The sequence below is a fragment of the Phalaenopsis equestris genome, unplaced genomic scaffold (genome assembly GCF_001263595.1).
Source record: "Phalaenopsis equestris unplaced genomic scaffold, ASM126359v1 Scaffold000754, whole genome shotgun sequence".
Lineage (NCBI taxonomy): Eukaryota > Viridiplantae > Streptophyta > Magnoliopsida > Asparagales > Orchidaceae > Phalaenopsis > Phalaenopsis equestris.
Genome location: NW_018165194.1, coordinates 431,578 through 452,767, shown reverse-complemented (window position 1 = coordinate 452,767; position 21,190 = coordinate 431,578). Strand labels below are relative to the sequence as shown.

Sequence of the window (21,190 nt, the reverse complement as noted above, 5' to 3'; positions counted from 1 at the left end):
TTTGAGTCTCTTAATAATGTTGGAATAGAGCGATCATAAACTCGTTAGATTCGTTTTGTCAAGACGCTCGATTCAACTATAAGCTCTTCATATTCGACATTCATTTGACCTTCTAAATATGCTCGAAAAGCTTCCAAAAGTAGTTTAATAGTTTGATCTGAACTTGATTTGGCTCGGATTGAGCTTATTTTGGTACCATTGGGCACATCAAGCCTCTCAGTTTGACTATAAATTTGTTAAAATCTGTGCTTTGAATGACTTTTTATTAGAGTTTGAATATTTTTTGCTCAAAAGAGTACATCGAGATCCGTGTTATGCCTTGAGATTTGTGTTGGATGATGAAAATTTGTTGATGGCATATAAATTATCATATAGACAGACATATGATCTTATGCTACAAATTATTATTATCTAAGAACTTATGTATGAGATGTAGTATATATTGTCTTAATATAAATGAACAAGTTATACATAAATTAACAATGTGCATGTATATTCAACATTTATTACATTATATATATCCCTAAACACTCACACTAATGCGAGAGTACCATCTTGAGGGGCTGTTAGGAAGTCTGATTAGCTTCAAGATTTACTAAATCCACTCAAACATATAAAAACTGAATTTCAATGGATTTATAAAATTTGTGATTCATGGTATGAATTTTACCTTCAATTCATGGTAAATTCGGATTTAATAAATCCAAATTTACTAAATCCTACTAATGCTAAATCCTTCCTGCAGCTAAACATCCCTTGAATGACTCCTCATAGTGTGTTTTGAAGCATACAACAATAAAAACAACAAAACTTTATCCCACTAAGTGGGATCGGCTACATGAACTCTTTTTCTTCTTTGTCTTATTGAATGTTATATTTTCATTTAATTCAAATAAATTAAGATAATTTTTATACAACATGCCCAACTCTTATTAGGACTACGTCCACATTTTTTAACTTTTGTTTTGATAAAAATTTTATGTTGGTTATCGGCTACCTAACGCAGCCCTCAACTTTTCATATTTGGGGCTTGGGACCCAACAATAGCAGTGTTATTCGGAACAAACAAGCCTAAAAATAATCACTTTACACTTCTTACACATAACTAAAGAAAGCACAAGACAAAAAAGAAAGAAAAAAAAAACGAAGAATGATTAGTAAAATCTAATTGAAGAAAATCTTCAAAGCGCACAAATTAATTAACAAAAGCTGTAAGGCAAAATCAACATCACAAGAACAAAATAGAAACTAGAACAATAAAAACAATGTCGCAAGAATACCCCAAAGCATATTCTTCAATCATGGGAAGACCCATCAGTGGTTGATAAATGGGCAAAACAACATAAACTTGGCCACTTGATAAAAACAAAGGAAATAGCGATGCCACACATTCAAAGCAGAGAAGAATTCTGCTTAAAATAGTTATGATTTTAAAAAAATACAAGCAGCAATCAGGATAGTAGCAACTTACAGACATTTAAGATTTCTGAGGAAGAGCTTGAATGGAATAGGAATCACAGCCTCAATCTCATCCATAATCAATCCCAACAGCATCAGATCTTTTCAATCTTCTCAGCTTTCACAACAGGGTTCTCTTTGGCTATAGCCTCCCTACCAGCATACTTGTAGTCAAATGAGCATTCATGAGCTTCGGGATAACGATGAGTGGAGCAGAAGGTGCTCCCGCATCGACATGTGAAAGGAGTTAACCCCACCCTTCTCCTGCACAAAAAGCAACGGTTCTTATGCTGATTGATAAGTGGATCTTCCGATGCCTTCAGATCAACATTCACTGTAATTTTCACATTCAGCTCCTCTACTTGCTCTGGAACTGATTCTACCACCATAGAAGAAGGTGATAAATTAGGCGGCTTTACTAATTCCAACACTTGTTCGTTCATCACAAGATCTCTGTAGCATTTTGAACAAAGATTGTTGGTCATTGGACTGCCGAAGAAGCCGCAGTTATTCGTGCAGAGAATACGAGCATCGGGCTTTTGGAATTCAGTCTCATTGATCTCCGTCCAGCTCTCCTGGGCCATTCTTGGCAAAGAACTGTGGCGAATAAAATTTAAACTATGCTCGGGCAGAAGAAGTTGAGGTGCCTTCAAGAGAAAAGGAGAATCGTGCTTTCCTTCAAGAAAGACGGACAGTGACTGACAATATCTCCAGTGAATCTTAAACTACCTACATAAATGACAAAAAAATTTTGCAATAAAGTGTCATTTCTTGCAAAACAAAAACGGGTTATTCATGAGGGTAAGTCCGTTATTTCAAAATAGAACTAAATTTTTTAATGACACTTTTCAAAGAATTATCTATATATACACATATTATTAGCCTGATGAATTAAATGGAACTCGCTATGTGAATCTTCATTTTTCATTCATGCTTATTGATTTTTGCTTTAGGTGCGAAAACAATTTTTCGCAATTTATTTTGAACAGCTTCAATCAATGTTACCTTTAGTTTAACCATTCTCTTCCTACTCCGACGAACCTATTTTTATCCACTCAACTATGGAAGTGCAACTTCTACCCTTGTGCATCCAAATCACATAAGCCTATTTTTAATTACTTGATATTCAATAAATATCAATTCAATTATTTTATAATACAATCCTTCCTCAATTTATTTTTGATTAATTTTTGTACCAGTTATAGATCACCTTCAACCTTCACTATTAGGAATTTTCTATACGAATCTAAATTTTGCATCATGCCTATTGAGTTTCGCTTGAACAGCTTTAAACCATATCACCTAAAGTCTATGCAACCAAGCATGCATTCATATATGTATGTATGCCATCATTATCATCATTAGCTTTATCCCGACAGACCTCGTTTGACGATGGTTCGAAGTCCATTGCAGCGAATGAGAAGCTGGAGATAAATATGATATTTTATTTTTTTCTTGTTTTATGTGTTTATGTTCAAAGTTTTATTTCAGATTTCTCAAATTGGTTTATGCAATTTAGCATCTCACAATATCAACCCTAGTTTGAATATCTTTATGGTGGTCCATGCACAGATTAATTTTGTGCTCATGTGTCGAGTAAATTTATATACTTATGATTAGAATTAAATGTACTCTCATATATCTCTAATATCCCCTTTATCACAATATCATTCTACATTGAATTTAGTTCGCAGCTTTAGCGTATTGTGAATTTAATCATTACAGCAAGAAAAGTAGAGTATTACATTGATCTCATGACAAATTACTCCCACACTACCTTAATTTAGTAATTAAACATCTTAAATCAATTTATATGTAAGTAGTGCTAGATTAATTGATTGTACTGATAACAAAGAAACATATACATTTAGCGCTTAAATATAAAAGATCACTCACATTAGCACAATTTAACTTATATAACAACTTATGCATTGATAAGCATTTGATTTGCTAATTTATTTTGGAATAACCTTTTCTTTGATATGCATGTTTAATTTCAATATTATTGGCTTTCATCTTATATTAGATTATGAGGGATTTTAATTGAGAAAACAATACAAATGAACTTGTAAGTGCTCATGCACCCCCAATTGAGCACCAAACCCCTACCCCTATATAATTCATTTTCCTTATATACCCATCACAACGAAGTATCATATTATCTTCTAATAATACTAATGAATAATTATTAATATCAGTATATCACACCATTTGAAATTGTTTTATAATGTATTTTGCTCTTGTTTTACTAACCCTGAATCGTATATCATCTAAATAGTTTTTCTATTGTTCTAACATTTAAATAATTTCAATAAATATCCAGCCGATTAGAATCATGGCATCTAAGAAAATGATACCTCAATTTGAATATCATTTATAAGTATCTATATAAACAATGTAAAAATTACTAACCCAACATTGATCTTTGATGCAGTCCTGCTACAATTAAAAACTCTCAAATCAATCCACAAAAGAATTTGGAAACTCAATGGAACATAATATATGCCTTTCAATGCTATCAATGAATTGATTTTAATAAGTCAACACACACACACACATAAAGCTTCATAATTCTTATAGAAAGATGCAACGATTAAATGTCTCAAGTCTCTTGACTAATAGTTTTTTGAGCCACATAATTCTTAATATCTTCTAAAATTCCATTTCCTCTCATCTTAGACTAAATACCGGATTAAATAAATCTCCTAGGAAGTAATATTTAAGAGATTTATGCCAGTTATCACAGTGCATCATTTTCTCCTTTATCTGAATCCTAAACATTGACAATATATTTCAAATAGTTTGATCAAATTCAATAATATTTAACATCTATCATGTTAAATAAAGTTTCAAGGCATAATCACTCCATGTTTTGCTGAATATAGATTTGCAAGATTAATTAAATCTTAGTTGAATCCAAACAGACCCTTGGATCAATCAAAGGGGAACGATCATCACTCATCAGGATCAAGAAATCACAAGTCGCAACCCACAAAAACAAACACCCCACTGTTCCTTCGTTGTCGGTGCTTCATCCCCACATATCGGAGAACTGGAGAAAACATCAAGACTAAAACCATTCATACAACAAAGATCAGATCGACCAAGGGTACAAAACCAGAACGTCTCTAAAGCTTAAAAACCCTAAAAACAGATTCAATCTCTCTTGATTTCTAACTAATAACGTTTCTTAGAAGTAATATCAAGTAGAATAAATAAATTCTTGAAAAAGATATAGGCTCTAAATTTCTAACAGATTCCTCGATTTCCAATCAAAAGAAATTCATAGAAGAAAGATCCCGCAGCAATGAAAGGCCCGTAAACAAACCATAAAACAGAGCAAACCAGAAAGCCGTATTTCTTCGATAAGAGGAAGAAGAGGAGAATTACCACAGTCTCCAAGCCGGAAAGTAATCGGGAGGACGAAGGCATCAAGAAGAAGAGGCTGACTTCGGCATCCGATGGGCAGGAGAGATGGAAACACTTTTCAGCTCGTAGGAGTGGCGTTTTCAGAAAATGGACGCCTTATTTATTAGCGATGAATACCATGCTTTTTGAGAAGATATACATAAATGCCACTTAATTTTTTGTATTTACAAATCCAACTCCTAATTTTTTATATTTAACTTAAAAAAAAAGTTTGTAATTATGATAATTTTGAGGTGCTAAAATAATTTAAGCCCTAAAAATGTAAAAATAAAAGTGCTAGATATGTATAGAGAAATGAGTCAAAATAATTATTAATTATTTACAAAATTTATAGAATTGTCATAATAATCCCTAACTATTTTTAAATTATTCAACCCCAATTTAAAGAATTTGAGGACTATTTTGATACTTCTATAAACTCTACGACTAAAACAACACCATATAAATAATTGAGAAATATTTTGAAACTTCACTCTATATGTATATTTGTAAAACTCACTCCAAAAATTAAAATAATGCACTCCAATAAAGTAAATGTGACATTTAACACAATGCATCTCACTCAAATGTGTGAATCTATAATGATTTTCTCGTGACACACATAAATGCATCAAGACAATAGTTACGAAAATGATTGCACGTGGCATGTGCATATAATTATCCCAACAAAAATTATATAATATTTTATTTCTATAAATTCAAATAATAATTAATAATACTTATTTAAAATTTTTATTATTTTAAATAAGAAAATGAGGCTCAAATGATTTTCTTATGAATATTTTTATTAAGGTTAAAAAGATTAGAAAGTCATAAAAAAAAACTGGAGGTTAGTTCTGTAAATAACTAATTTTCAATGCGGTGTTCAAACAATATTTCATACGATAGGGACCAAGCTATGAAGCATAAAACCAGTTCATAAACTACTAGAGGCTTAAGTACACTAAAAAGCTACAGATTTGCCCTTTACTAACTAAATATTTACACTTTTAACCTTTGGCTTTACAACCATCTACTGATCACCTCTGTTATATATGAAATTATGAGATTAGCTGCCATGTGTATTACAAACCTATCCAACCATGTGACATATACCGCACTCTTAATATAATTGGCTATAAAAAGGTTATTTTTGTAAAAAAAAATTCTAAAAAGCAATAAGGAAACAGTGACCAAGAAATATAACAGTTTTTTCGTAAAACAAAGCTAAGAAAAAATAGCTCCCAGGAGTTTAACAAAATAGTTTAGATCTTTGAGAGGAGAATGAGGCACATGAAAGAACCTTCTTCACAAAATAGCTATTTCAGAGCGTCGGAGCGTGGCGTCTAATAGTCGCCACGAGAGCGACATGGCTATCTCGATACGCCTTTCAACAACAAGCACGAGAACTTAGTTCTTGATGTCATATAAATGAAATGAGTGAAGTATTAAAATGATCCTGTAACTCTTTGTATGGAGAAAGTATTAAGTCCAGTAAACCGAACGTAAGGTCGGCTGCGTAGGTCGCACCACGCTGCCAGCCGCAAGTCTGAACAATGCATGGGGTCATTTTAGTCCTAGAGTTTATAAGAATACAATTTAGTCCCTAAACTGCAGACAACAAAAATAATATTTTCTTTTTGGATGGGGTAATTCAAGTCCCAGAGCCTATAAGATCACAATTTAATTCTCAGACTCTTTTAACACAGGTTGAAATAGTAGTCATAGAAGTCTATTTTTGCCTCTATTAAAAGAGTTTGGCGAATTATTTGATTCTTTTACAAACATTGGGAGTAAAATAGGGACATAAGCAGAAGAGAAATTTGCAGAAACACTTTGGATTCATTGAGAGCTGATTGCATCACTAAGTTAGCATATTTATCTTGCAATACAGCCTTAGAAAATGTTTAGAGAATTATTGTTTTACTGATTTTTAGAAATTTCTACAATAAGATTCTGTTTTTTTCAACCGGACATGTTAAACTACAGCAACTTTCTTGTATGAAAGCTGGCGTGTGATTTTTGACCCCCAAAAAAAAATTATTAACATAACAAATTAAGATTTTATCCAGGGGGATATTTTTGCAAAACAAGCATCAAAGAAAAGAAAAATAAGGAAGATTTACATAAACACCACTCAATTCCTATGTATTTACATATCCAACAATCTAAACTTTAATCTTTACATGCATGCCATGAGAAGGTGCATTTCGCTCTCCAAAAGCTGCAATGGTGGTTTTATTTTTTTGTGATAAAAAAGTTTTGCATGGTATAAATATAAAAAGTAAAGTTTAGGAACGGTGTTAGACATGTAAAATGAGATGTTAGTCATCAGCCTCAGCTTCTTCTCGCCCTCTGAATGTGTGAGACAAGTCTGAAGGACACAACAACCTTGACGATCTTTGGCCAACTCAATACAAAGAGAGATTACTACATCCATGAGATGCTGCAAGCTAGATGGAAATGGCTGTGAATTTAGTTTGAATATCGTTAATCGCTCAAAAATCGTTTCAAAAATTTCGGCTCGAATCGAGATTAGATCTAAATGAACGAGCCAAAACTTTGAATTGATTTTTTTCGAGCCAATTATGAGTCGTACATGGATTGGCTAGAGTGACTCGTGCTCAGACTGTAATATTTTTTATTTATAATATATATAGTATACCAGGAATTTGGAGTCTTTTGGATTTGGAGATGTGTCTCTTGGAATAGTGGGTTGGGGAGAGCGAGGGAGTGTTTGTAATTATCTGTGAGCTTTATCTATAAAGAGATGTGTAACCCTATGGGTATGTAACTCCTCTGAAATAGTGAATTCACTGCTCTGCTCCCGAGGATGTAGGCTCTATGTTCTTCTGGTTTTGTGTCAATTTCTGTGTTTTTTTCGTCCTAAATTTCACAACAATTGGTATCAAAGCGATGTTATGTTCTAGGGCGGAGGAGATCGACACAGGAAGAAGGAAGAAAAAAGAAGGATCAAAGGTCGCGTGCGGTTCGTGGCGAACAAGAAGCCGAAGCAGTTCGGATAAAAGACTGCGGTAGTTCCGCGAGTCCTGCTTCGGGGAGTTCGCGATAGAGGCGGTGTCGAGGCTTCGACGCAAAACGGTTCACAAACTTTCACGGCATTCGGCGAGGTGGAGTTTGTGAACAGGTGTTCGCGTGTAGTTACCGTGAACAAGAACCTCATTTTGCAAAAAAAGGAACATAGGTGCTCGGCCAGCGGAGTTTGCAAGTTTGTCGCAGGATGAGTTGCGGCAGGTGCAGTTGCGACAGGTGGTGCTCAGCCAGAGGAGTTCGCAAGTTTGTCGCAGATGAAATTGTGACAGGTGGAGTTCACGAATTTCGCGAATTTTTCGCAGGTTTGTCGTAGGAGAATTGTGACAAGTGGAGTTTGGTTGGTGTCCGCAGTATTCAGCCGAATTTTTGTGCAAACAGGAAATGTGTTTCATGTGAAAATTTGATTCACGAATAACAGGAAACTGCGAGAAAATTATTGCAATTGACAAAAGAAATTTCAAGTTTATTTGAATTTATTTGTGATGTGTTTTGTTTTAATACAAGACAAAAAAAGTTCACTGCATGATTAATTTTAAATGACAATGTCTGGTGCAAAATTCAAGATAATGAAGTTCGATAGAACCGGAAACTTCAGATTGTTGGCACAACAAGGAATTTTGAAGATATTACGAGTTATGAACCTGATGGTAATATTTATAAACCGTTGGGGAGTATAGTTGTAAGTGAAGTTCACTCTGTCAGATCATATGATGAAATTGCAGCAGATATTTTAACCAAGTCAGGTATTTTCAATAAGTTCTTGTGTTACTTGAACTTGTTGAATGTTTGCAGTTACTAGTTGGAATCCACTTCGATGTAAGAAACTCCATGATTTTTTCTCCTAAGGGGTTGGATATTCGCGAGGTGGAGATTTTTTTCTAAGGGGCTAGATATTCGCCAAGGTGGAGAATTGTTAAGTATGGCTCATATACCAGGAATTTGGATTCTCTTAGATTTGGAAATATGTCTCCTGGAATAGTGGGTTAGGGGGAGCGAGAGCGTGTGTATAATTATCTGTGGGTTTTATCTATAAATAGATGTGTAACCCTATGGGTATGTAACTCCTCTGAAATAGTGAATTCGTTGTTTTGCTCCCGAGGATGTAGGCTCTATGTTCTTCAGGTTTTGTGTCGATTTCTGTGTTTTCTTCGCCCTAAATTTTACAACATAATATAACGTGTCATGAGTCAATTTCGAGCCGAGTTCAAGCTGGAACGAATCCAAATAACTCAATTTTAGCTAGTTATTTTAAATTTTGAGCTAGATCGAGTCGATCCCAAGTTGAAAAAGATCCAAATACCTCAATTTGAAATCGCTCATTCGATTTCGAGCTGAATCAAGCTCGATTCAATTTTGAGCTGGCTCAGCTCAAAATCGAATATAACGAGCCACGAGTCGATTTTGAGCCACCTGAACTCTATTTGAGCCAATCCCAACTCAGCTCGAAATCAGATCATTTTTTTATTAGATGAAAATTGTCAAATTGGTCACCTAACTCTTTGCAAAGGACTAGTTTAATCTAGAGTTAATAAAAGTGTCAATTTATCTCACATATAGATATAAATAGCACCAACTTATCATTCAGATTCTAAAAAACAGATAGAAGCATAAAAGGTGCTCTTAATCACAGTAAACCTGAATTCAAGCAAAATCATAAATTGATTTGTAGAAATCTGACAATATTACATATCATCATCATCAATTGAAAACAAAAAAGAGGTTTAATTTAGAAAAAAATGTTTGTTCGTGGAGAAATTAAAAAATGTCACCTTGCTATAATTTAGAAGATATTGAAATCACCGTTGTGTAACATGACTGCCGTTGATGTTCTTCATTAATGAAACTATGTCTGGCTCCAAATATGACAGAACCATGGAAGCATGCTCCGGAGTCTTCAGAGTCTCAATTAGTTTCTGCACAGAACGTGTTCTGCACTTCACGAAAGAAAAAAAAGGAAAATCACTCGGCAAACAAGGAACAGTAGGTAAATTTGCATATGTGGCGAACAACTCTTATCTGTTTACATATCTCGCGCCCTAAAGTTTCATATTTGCATACAAAGAATGTTATCGTGAGGAGCTTTAAATGTGTTGATCAATTGTCATCTCAGAGATTTTAATTTTTCCAAAAAATCTTGATGGTGGGTGTTACGGTGGGGTTGTGCACTCTGTAATGGTTTGTAATGGTTTGTAGAGCAGGGCCCGGAAGATAGCGCAGCTGAGCCCAATTTCAGAGCCCGAGCACGACATTGCAGCGCTTGGATGTAACGCCCTAGTGCCACCATCGCAGCGTCCTGGTTTTAGTAACCAACTTTTGACAAATTTTCCCTTATAGTTTTGGTTTTGCTGATAAGAAGGTGAAGGATTTCTATTTTTCTCTTGTGCAAAGGAGATGATGGAGTGTTTTAAAGTTTCCAAAGTGCATAGATACTTGAGTGTGGTGTAATTTGTATAATTCTCCTCATTTTCTTCAGAGTCAATTTCTTGGTATGTTGTGGCACCGTGATTTTTTCCCATGCTCGGTTTTTTTCAAATTAAGGCGGTGTTTGGCGCACCTTAGATTTACATTAAATAGGATTTATCAAACCCGATTTGGATTTATCAAATTCAGTCGGTGATTAAAGAGATCACATGAACGATGGAGGAATAAATTTGAGATTTACTAAATCCGGATTTACGTTGTGAAAGTAAAGGAATGCAGAAAAAAAACTAAACGTGAGAAAAATTAGATTTGATGGAGCACTAGATTTAAATTTTATTTTTTTGGTGTTTGGTTGGATTTAAGTTAAATCCATGGCTAAATCCTACTAATGATATGCTACGAAACACTACTAAATCAGGTGTTTAGTATGTTTTCTTATTTTGTGTGCATATGTTCAAAATTTTATTTCAAATCTCTTGAATATGTTTCCATGATTTACATCTCCCAACATAGCAATTTGGTGCTTTAAGCTCTGTTTGGCGGCCGCAGCAAAAAAATGGCATTTGGAGCAGTGGTGCGCATGCGGCGGGCCGCGATATACCCCGAACGCGAAAAGACAACCCGTGGCCCGGATTCCTCTCTCGCTTTTTACCCAATTACCCTACCCCACGATTCTCATTTCTTCTTCACGAACCGCGATCTGCTCCCATCGCCTCCTCTTCTCTGATGGCTTACTCTTCCCCGGCGCATCTCATGCAACCAAGCCGCTTCTTCCTCTCTTCTCATGAGTTCCTCACGTGTAGGGTTTCTTCCTTCTCTTCTCTTCACACTAGTAAGATTTTTTTTTTTTCAACAGAGCCGACTCTTTGATGTTCTTGATGATTGCCCCCTCTATTTATTTTCCTGTTATCGGTATAGTGGTGGTTGTTAAGAGAGGAATTCTTGGTTGTTTCAATTCTTTTGTTAGCTTGAAATTTTAAAATGAAGGGCGAGCATGTATTATGAGTTCTAAATGCTTACTCACAAGTATTTAGGTGAAGTTTGGTTAAAATCTGGTAGTTCATCCAAAAAGGAAATGAAAATTTCACTTCTCCAAGCTGATGGAGAAGGTACGATGGCTTGGGAATCTGCTGCTAGCGAGTTTCACTTTTACTGGATTTACTAAATACTGCTTGAGTTGAAATGAAAGGGTTTTAACAATGTTTGAATGCTTGCTTGTAAATGTTTTTGTGCAGAATGGTTAAAATTGTTGCACCCGTAACCTACCATTTCCAAACTGCCTTTCATTAAACTCATTAAATTAGGGGATTGTTGGGTAACCTTTGCATCCCGCGTATTAGTGGTAGAGAAAATGATGGATGCTTAAAATATGAAAACCCCAAATTTCTTCTATATCTCATTAATTCTTCAGGCCCATTTTAATTTTAAAAAATTTTACTTGATTTTGGAATAATATTATGCGGTGAATAATCCACTTCAAGAGAAAGATTAATTTTGTTTGTTTATTATGTTTTGAAAAGAATTTATGTTTATGGAATATTAAATACATTGATGTCACAGTTTGTTACAAATAAATTTACTAAACAGGGGCAGAATGATCATTTTTCCAGAAACAGCTGCCCCACAGCTGTTTTCACAACAAACAGACGACCAATTTACAACAGCTTTCCCGCAGCAGCTACCTGAGACAGCACAGCTACAGCTGAAAAGCTGAGAAGCTGTGCCAAACAGACCCTTTTAAACTCATGCACCAAAATGTGTATTTCACCTAAAAAAATTGGTAATAGTGTGAATTTTAATGTGATATTAAAGAATTTAGCACCATGTTTGTAAAAATGAAAGTTTAGGTGTAATAGGTAAGAATCATATGCTAAATAGTAAACATAACTATTGAAATCTGAATAAAGAAAAAAAAATCTATTCATACCCATACATATCGCAGGAGATTCTAAACAGTTCTCCAATTGTTCCAGTAATTGCCTTCAGCATCAGTGTCATTTGCTCCTCATTACATAACTCCAAAAGCTTTTGAACAAGATAATTCCCAAAAGGGTGAGTCATGAGTTCAACAATGTTGCAAGCGATCTCCCAAAAAATCTCTTCAATTTCTTCACGACTACTCCTGAATTTTCTCTGCAGAAAGCGGCATCCATGCTGATTCTTCACCATCGAATATACTCTCCCTCCAACATCATCTTTGAAGCCATCATAAGTATGAGGTTTAGGAATTCGAACTGTATCACATGATTTCTTTACAAATATATTGAGAATTTTTTGGCCTTGGGAATCCATGAAAGAACAGGCTGAATCACTAATAGGCAATAGTATATGTTCGTGAAAAGGCAAAAAGCTCTGAAATTGGAAAAAATTCAATCTTTGAACGGCGGGCAACCGTGCTTCCAGATCAGTATTTGATAAAGTAATGCCTTTTAAATGGAGGAGGAAGATTCATGTTTGCTGTCTCATATCGGAAGAGAGACTTGTTTAGGTGATTAACTAACTGTTCATCTGGTGAGAAAGTGATTCTGGAGGAGCTCTCTATATTTTCATTGGTTCTCATTTCATCAAATGAAACATTCAGGGAAATATCATCTGGTAAACTGGACTTATCTTGTGCACAAATCACCTCAGAGAATTTGTAATTACTTTCTTTTCTTCGGAGTTTCTGATTACCTTGCTGCAGAGAGATAAATTTTGCAAATTTGCTGCTAGGAGAAGATTCCTTCTCCAGCTCCCGGGAAGGAACAATGACCTGATGAAGCACAATAAGCGGCTTTGCAGAAGTTGTAATTGGAAAATTTTCATCCTTCGCTGTGCCTCCTTTTGTGACAGACATGATAATGTTTTAAGCATCCCAAAAATTAAGATAATGTCCGGTTCTTCTCAGGAACAATGATCCATAAATGAGTTCCTTAAGGAGACAGAATTCCTATTTCAGAAGAAACCAAAGTGAATTATAATAAGCTTTTCGAAATCAAATTCATTGAAGCAAATAACATGAGAAAGTCAACAAGAATATGCTGCAATTTTTCCGAAGACAGAAGGTTCTGCAACAGAAGAGAATTTTCAAAGGATTTAATCATGAAAAAAAAAGATGAATAAGCAAAATTATTGAATTGCTGCTTTGATAAATCCTGTTTCAGCTTCATTTTGATTCAAAGTTGAAACAAACAGTCAAAATAGTATATCAGGATCTAGCAATATTTTAATGGCAGCCATGCCAAACAATTTTTAGGCTTGAATTCTCTCATGATTTACGAAATTTAGATTTACAAGAATCACCAAATCCCCATAAAATCTGAAAGAAGACCAAAAATCTATTCATTGAAATACTAATAAAAAACCAGGTAGAACAAAGAGCACAGTCCCCTAAGAATGGAAGCAATCCTGATGCTCAAAATACATAACATAGCAATATAATTCTTATAAAAATTTTCCACAAAATGAATATCTACTCTACAATATCATCATCTAATGAGCTCCAAAAGAACGACTCAATCTTGCATTTTAATTATAGAGAATCATGGAACCAACCCTAATTTTCCATATAAAATCAAATGCACCCAATCCACACAGAATCCATAAAACCCCGATTATCCCCATAAAAAAGAAGTATAAAATCACTTTTGGAATTGAAGAAACGGATGGAATTGCAGGAGGAGAAGGGACTCACCTCCGATGAATGGCGAACTAGTCGCCCGCTGCAGGAGAATACAAAAGATGAGATTCTGGAAATTGGGGAATGCACAGGAGGTGAGGAAGAATGATCAGGAGACGGCGTGATGAAGAAGACAGAGAAAAAAGAGAGGACTTTAATGGCGGTGAGCTCCCTCTCCCTTCGGCGCAAGCATAGGCATAGGCTCTACTTCATGTTATTGAAGTTGGGACTTGGGAGGAGCATCCCATGCATGATGGATGGGCTTTCCTCTGAGACAGCATGTTTATATATATATTTTCAAATAGGAATTTATATAATTGATATAGCCAAGAATCTTGTGGATCATTCTTTAAATTTTTATGAAGATTTTACTTGCATTTTATTTAATTTTGTCATATTTATATCTAACATTTAAATATATGTACTCATTGTTATAAAATTTTATATTTAAACTGCCAAGATTATATAAAACATAAAGTTAATGCAGATGATATTTTTATATCATTTAAAGATTAAGATATTGTATAAGTCAATATATATATATATAGTGCTTCTCCTAATTGGATTGAATTGGATTGAAACTCAGTTGTGTTTTAATTGATTTTAAGAGTCCGACACGGGATTCGAACCCCCGACCCAAGGATTTATGTCAGAGGCCGCACCAATGAGTCGGGACGTGAGCATATATGTATATATATATATTAGAAAAATAATCGGTATTTGAGTCTGATGGGCCCCAAATACAAATTTCCTTTTGTGTTCGGGCACTTATGATAGAGTGTCTGAGTCATGTACTTAATATTGTAGAAACCCGCATCACGGGGGGATCAAACGCGCTACTTGAGGGGAGTTATAGTGAACCCCACCAAATAACAGACCACGACTCGTAACACACACACACACACATATGTATATATATATATATATATGGGTATGTCGTAGGCAGTCCCGAAATGGTGCATGTGTGGTGAAGGTAACTATCAGAATAAAGAGTTATGTCGTGAAGGTAATGACCTGAAAGAGTGAGTGTGTCGTTGAGACAACAACTAGAAGATGTGGACGTGTCGTGGAAGCAGCGATCTGAATAATAGGTGTATCTTAGACATAGTGACCCAAAAAAGTGGGCGAGACATGTAAGCGGCGACTTGAAAATTGGGTGGGTTGTGGAGAAAATGACTAAAAAAGGTAGGCGTGTCGTGGAGTCAGTGGCCCGAAGGAATGGATGTGCAGTAGAAACAATGATTCAGAAATAATGGCGTGTTAAAGAGATAACAGTTAAAGGAATGGGTGTGTCGTGGAGGCAGTGACACGGGAGATAAGTATCTTGTGAAAGCAGTGACCCGAAAGGGTGCCTATGACAACCTATAACAGTGCCTATGTCTTCAGAGTCTCATTTAATTTCTCTCGTTGATGTTGCTTGAACTGGTCCTCTCAAACACGCCCTGCCTAAACTGGTCTCCCTATTTCTTGCTTGGACTGGGCTCCCTTAGCTCTGCGTCATATTGCATATCTCGTGGCATCCATCACAACTTCTAATATACTCATTCACATCCTTAAATAGAATCTGTCGATAAAACACCTCATTTGCTCTTAGACATGATTTTAAAAATCTAAAATGCCTCATAAAATACGAATCATAAAACGATATAATGATTTTGTTGACACACCTCATAATAATTCAGTAATTAGAATTTTAAAGAATTAGGATTCATCATAATTGTATAAGCTGACATTAGAAATTGATTTGTTTTAACGTTCTGCATTTTGCATTTCACATACAATAAATAAACAAATTTTTGATAATATATAATATAATTTAATAATAAAATATGTTACAATTCCACCTTTCTAATAATAATATAATACAAACTATTTTTGGAAATTAGAGCTGAAGCGGTGGTATTTATTAAGACCAAAAACCCTAATTTCTGTCTTATTCTCCTCTTTCATTTTCTCCTTGGGTTTTCTTCTTTTTTCATTGCACTCTCAGCTTCGCTCGCTTCAGGGTTTTCTTAGGATTCAACCGCGCTGCTTTGCCATACTCCGCGGGGAAAGATCTGATCATGTCGGCCGTTGCAGCCTCCGTTGACCGTATCCTTTCTGTCGTGCTTCGTTAACCTAAATTTTCACAGATTCTTTCTCTTTTCTCCCTTCCATTTAGATCCCATTTTCGTTCGTTATTTTAATTCTACGCGCGTTGATTATGCGCTATGTTTTCTCTGTTCTGGGGTTTTGCAAGGGTATATGTATTATCTGGGTGCGGTGCTTTTTTTATTTTAGACTTCCCCGTGTTTTTTTAAATTAGTTTATAGTTCGAACATGCTTTGCTCCTTCATAATTCTTGTATAGAATCGACAGATTTACTGCAGAATCTATCGGTGGAGACAAAGAGCAAAGGCGGTGTTGTTCCAGTCGTGCCCAAGAAGGTTAGGCTGTCATTGAAACTGCTTTGCTTTTAGATCATTAGGTTAGATTCTGTCTTTCTTGGGAGGACAGTCTCGCAATTGTTTTTTGATACCGAATTGTTGAATTGGTCAGCCTTCTGCAATTCAATATGGACCTGTGAACGCTGGACAAGCTCCGAAGGTTCAAATGCCCTCGTTGGAGCGTTTTTCGACCCCTGTGATTCCTGGGTATATGGATCCTAATATGTACTTTATACCTAATGGATACCCATCAACAGCTTTTTACTATGGAGGTTGGAGTAATTTGTGTTCATATTGATTTTAACTTTAATTATGGATATCTATTTGTGCATAGTTTTATTAAATTCATAACTTCTGTGGAGCTGTCGTTTGGTTTGCGAGGGATTCTAATTATTCATATCGTTGAATTGATTATTTTTGGGTGAATTTTCAGGTTACGATGGTTTTGCGGGCGAGTGGGATGACTACAATGGCTATTTGAATACCGAAGCTGCTGAGATCTCGAATGTGAGTTCTCCATTTTAAAGAATTTGTAACGAACTATACAAAAAAACTTCTTACCATGATGCACCGCCGTTCCATTTGAAAGAAGTATATTTTTTAATAATACGATTCATCTTATGAGTGGGATGATTATGCACGTAATCTCCCGTCATCAAATCTATTCACACAGTCATGATAAGCTTTGTATTTTTCTTTTTTAAATGTTGATCTATTCTTCTTATAATGAAAAAGGCAACATCTTTGTTGTCATTTAAATTATAATGAAATTCATGGAGTTTAGCTGGAGGATCGATCATTAAATTATATATAAATGTGTTTTTTTGGGTCAATTTTCATTTATCTTTAATTGGTTTTTTCATGTTTATTTAATTTGTGCAACTTTTATATAGTATTCTATATAAAATGCAATATCAAAAGCATGCCAATCTATGTTTTTAACAATAGGCGTGTCCTGTATCTGTTTCGTGTTGTGTCTATATCCTTGTGCCTATTTCGGTGCATCACATATTCATTTTGATAAATCTTCTAATCATATTCTTGTTCGTTGAGAATCAGAATTTTAGTATTTAGAATTCATCGAAGGATTAACTATGTGGAGATGATTCAAGGTCAATGCTTCAAGAATTGAATTTGATTCCATGCCTTTTCCCTAATCAATATTTGTTGTTTCTTTACCAATTTCAGTTTTCTGAGATGAACTGTTTTGCTTAGTTTTGATGGTTTTTGACAGGGGGTTTATGGTGAAATGTATCACCATGGATATGGATATTCACCTTATAGTTCTTACCCTTGGTCTGCTTCCGTTCTTCCAGCGGTGGGTGATGAAAACATATCTTATGGATCTCAACATTACCAGTATCCTTCTTCATATTACCAGTATCAGGGAGAAGTAGCTGCAGACCAGCCTTCTGTAACTGTTGGTTCTGACAAATCAAATTCAAATACGTTTCCTAATGGAATTTCTAATGCAAACAGTGGGTATTTTTCGCAAAAGAATAACCAACAAAGTTTGTTATTTCCCTCAAATGATTCATACGGTAGAAGTGTTCTATATTCAAGTTTCGATGGAATGAGATCACCATTTCCATGGTATTATGGCCCCACATATGCTTATCCAAATCTTAATTCAGCTACTCCAAATACCATGTCTTCAACTGCTTCACAAAATTTTCATTCAATGTCAACGAGAAATCAGAATGTACGATTGCTTCCTGAACTCATGATATGTATTGCATGTCTTGCAAAGCTATGAATTGAGGCAATATATAACTTTATTCTGTTAAGTAACAATTTCATGAACATGTTTTCTTATGTATTTACACATCTCACACCTAAACTTTCATATACACATAGTTCACACATAGCACTCAAATCTTTAATATCACAAAAAACAACACTATTATTACAACTCGTAAAACTGAAATACTCCTTTTCATGCATAGATGTAAAACACCAAAGTGCTATGCGTTTAAATAAGAAAGTATTGTTCTGAGATACGTAAATTTATAAGAATTGCACGCTACTTATGTAAATTTCTCCTTTTATTATTGCTTTTGCAGTACTTACACGGTGTTGATAGCTTCTCTTATCTATTATGTAGTTTACCATATTTTCACTCTTTAACAAGTTACTTTACAGTGTTTCTTGCTCATATAATGAACATATAGAATCCATATGATTCAACTCAAAGTGCGTAAATTGTTGTTGCTCAGGGTTTAAATTGTGGAACAACCCCTTCGATGGGACAAGCAGGTTCTGGCACGTTAAATAGGTTTTATCCTACTAACCTCATGTATGGCCAATATGGTAATCCATTTAGAGATTGTGCTGCTTTAGGATCACAATTATATAATTCTCGAATGAATTTTTATGGATTTTACGGACGTGGCTATGAGAATTTTGACGGTATGAGCGAGCTGAATCGAGGGCCGAGGGTGAACCGCTTTAAAATCCTTAACGGGGCTGTTCCTACGGGCGAAGAAGTTGAGGATAATCATCTTGTTCCAAACAGAGACCAATACAACCGAGCTGATTTTCCTGAAAAGTACGCAGATGCAAAGTTTTTTATCATCAAATCATATAGCGAAGATGATATACACAGGAGCATCAAGTACGGTGTTTGGGCCAGCACCCCCGGTGGGAATAAGAAGCTTGATTCTGCTTACAAGGAAGCCATGAACAAAGCTGATGGATGCCCCGTGTTTTTGTTTTTCTCTGTAAGCATCAAATTGTTCATTACTCGTTAATTTGTTCATTTTTTATTTCTGAACTTTTTTCTTTGAAATTTGCAGGTAAATACGAGTGGACAATTTGTCGGCGCTGCGGAGATGGTTGGGCCGGTTGATTTTGATAAAACTGTCGATTACTGGCAGCAGGAGAAGTGGATTGGTTGCTTTAATGTGAAGTGGCATATTGTGAAAGATGTACCTAACAGCCTTTTAAGGCACATAACTTTAGAGTACAATGACAATAAGCCGGTGACGAATAGTAGAGACACTCAGGAGGTACGAAGCCCGTCAAGTAAATGAATGAAATGATTTTTTTTCGAATTTTTTGGTGTTATAACTTTATTTAGTGTTTGTTTGTTTTTCAAATATTCAATTTAGCTGATCCAATATGAACGAATTTATTCATATTTTTGGATACGAATTCATTGAGAAAAGCTTCCCTTCTGATGAGCTTTTTAGGCTCAATTACATTAATTAAATCTTGTAAAAAGCACAGAGATCTACCATTGAAAGTCTAATATCTTTAAAAAAAGCTTCCTTCCACTGATTTCCATCCAAAAAAGTGGTAAAGTTGATAGCAGGATCAAATTATTTCATATTTGATAAGCTGAGGGACCAACTTGAATAATTATAGAAGTATAAAACAAATCGAGAAATTTTGAGCACTATATGTAGTTGTTTACTCAAAGGCCAGTCATGTCAAATTCAAGAAAGTTTTTATTCTGTAACGTTGCATGCAGTTCTCATTTGATTGTCTAATATTTTTCTTCTCTGTCCTTGCTTCAGGTGAAACTTGAGCAGGGACTTCAGGTTCTCAAGATTTTAAAGGATCATGTAAGCAAGACATCCATCTTGGATGATTTTGGATTTTATGAGACTCGCCAGAAGGTGATGCAAGAAAAAAGGGCCAGGCAACACCAACATAACCAGCAGGTATAATCAAATCATATGCTCTATTTTTATATGTATATTTATAGCTTGCACTTTTTTATTTTCATGTGATTTTTTACGAGGAATTTACATACATATCACCTTATTTTTCTGTATATATATGTCTTAACATTTAATTTTTTATATTTACTCATATAGCATATAACAAAAAATGGGAAATTTGTATGCATACCACACAATTCTTATTTATTTAGATATCTGCTGGCAGTTCGTTGATGACATTGGTGTTCGTTGACATTTTCCTTTATCACTAACATCTAAACATTCAAATTTACACTTATAACACATTGGTTTCATACATCTATACATCAAAAATATTATTTGTTTTTCCTCGTTTGTATTATTGGCAGTTCGTTGCTGTTAAATCAACGGAGCCTGTTGATGAGAAAGACAAGGAAACGGCTGATTCGGAGAATGGATCGCAGAAGCCATTGGAATCTGCTCCTGAATTGAAGAATTCAGTGGCTCCAGGTGGTGGTCCTGATGATTCATCTTCCACCTAGGGTTACCGTTGATACTTTGAAGGGAACAACAATGCCACCAAACGAGATTACTGAAATTTCAAATGCTGTTTGCTAAATCCAAGTTAGATTTTCTACCAGCAATTCATCATTCACAGGCAAAAATTTTCTTTTTGTGCATTTTTTTGATTTGGGTGGGGGGGGGGGGGGGGTTTATTTACATACATACCACTTATTTACTATGCATTTACATATTTAAGAATTTTTACATATATACCACTTTTCATATGCATGAAAATGATGTATTTCATTTTTTTTCTTTTTAAAGTTAAAAAAGCGATTTTTTTTTAATGTGATATGATAGGTTCGGTTGGTATAAATGTAAAAAAAATAAAGTTTTAAGCGTAAAATATTTAAATACATAGGAATTGAGTGGTATGTATGTAAACGCCCTTCTTTTTTTTTAATGTTTTGTTTCTTTTTAATTGAGTTTATATGGGTTGATAATTGCAATTTTGATTTTCCTGACCAATTAATTTTGGGGTGAGATCTCATGTGTCAGTATTTATTGTAAAGTAATTTTCCTTTTTTCCAATGAGGTTTTGTATGCATATTGTCCCA

At 34.8% G+C, this 21,190-nt stretch overlaps 2 protein-coding genes across 3 annotated transcripts; one reads left to right on the top strand and one right to left on the bottom strand.

Annotated features, from left to right (window-relative positions):
• Positions 1-1,218: 1,218 nt before the first annotated feature.
• On the bottom strand, positions 1,219-9,851 carry LOC110030696 (zinc finger A20 and AN1 domain-containing stress-associated protein 9-like). 2 transcript variants are annotated; one of them, XM_020733545.1, is made up of 2 exons: positions 9,690-9,851; positions 1,219-2,187 (listed from the first exon to the last, which is right to left on the bottom strand). In XM_020733545.1, exon 2 carries the CDS (start codon positions 2,040-2,042, stop codon positions 1,554-1,556), a length of 489 nt encoding a protein of 162 aa, XP_020589204.1. In that variant the 5' UTR covers positions 2,043-2,187; positions 9,690-9,851; the 3' UTR covers positions 1,219-1,553. The 2 variants fall into 2 exon arrangements, with proteins under 2 accessions (XP_020589204.1, XP_020589203.1); XM_020733544.1 differs by lacking the exon at positions 9,690-9,851 and adding an exon at positions 4,849-4,974.
• A 6,103-nt stretch (positions 9,852-15,954) lies between these two features.
• LOC110030719 lies at positions 15,955-20,758 on the top strand. Its single transcript, XM_020733601.1, has 9 exons — positions 15,955-16,090; positions 16,349-16,425; positions 16,538-16,697; positions 16,859-16,932; positions 17,660-18,127; positions 18,642-19,145; positions 19,221-19,433; positions 19,944-20,090; positions 20,459-20,758. The coding sequence occupies exons 1-9, from the start codon at positions 16,063-16,065 to the stop codon at positions 20,609-20,611; spliced, it is 1,824 nt and encodes a 607-aa protein (XP_020589260.1). The 5' UTR covers positions 15,955-16,062; the 3' UTR covers positions 20,612-20,758.
• The last annotated feature ends 432 nt before the right edge of the window (positions 20,759-21,190 follow it).

Bases quoted from the DNA above. Each gene is read 5' to 3' on its own strand.
- LOC110030696 (XM_020733545.1), bottom strand. From the start codon at position 2,042: ATGGCCCAGGAGAGCTGGACGGAGATCAATGAGACTGAATTCCAAAAG.
- LOC110030719 (XM_020733601.1), top strand. From the start codon at position 16,063: ATGTCGGCCGTTGCAGCCTCCGTTGACC. The intron at 16,933-17,659 runs GTGAGTTCTCCA...GGTTTTTGACAG, and splicing joins AAGCTGCTGAGATCTCGAAT to GGGGTTTATGGTGAAATGTA. The intron at 20,091-20,458 runs GTATAATCAAAT...TATTATTGGCAG, and splicing joins AACACCAACATAACCAGCAG to TTCGTTGCTGTTAAATCAAC.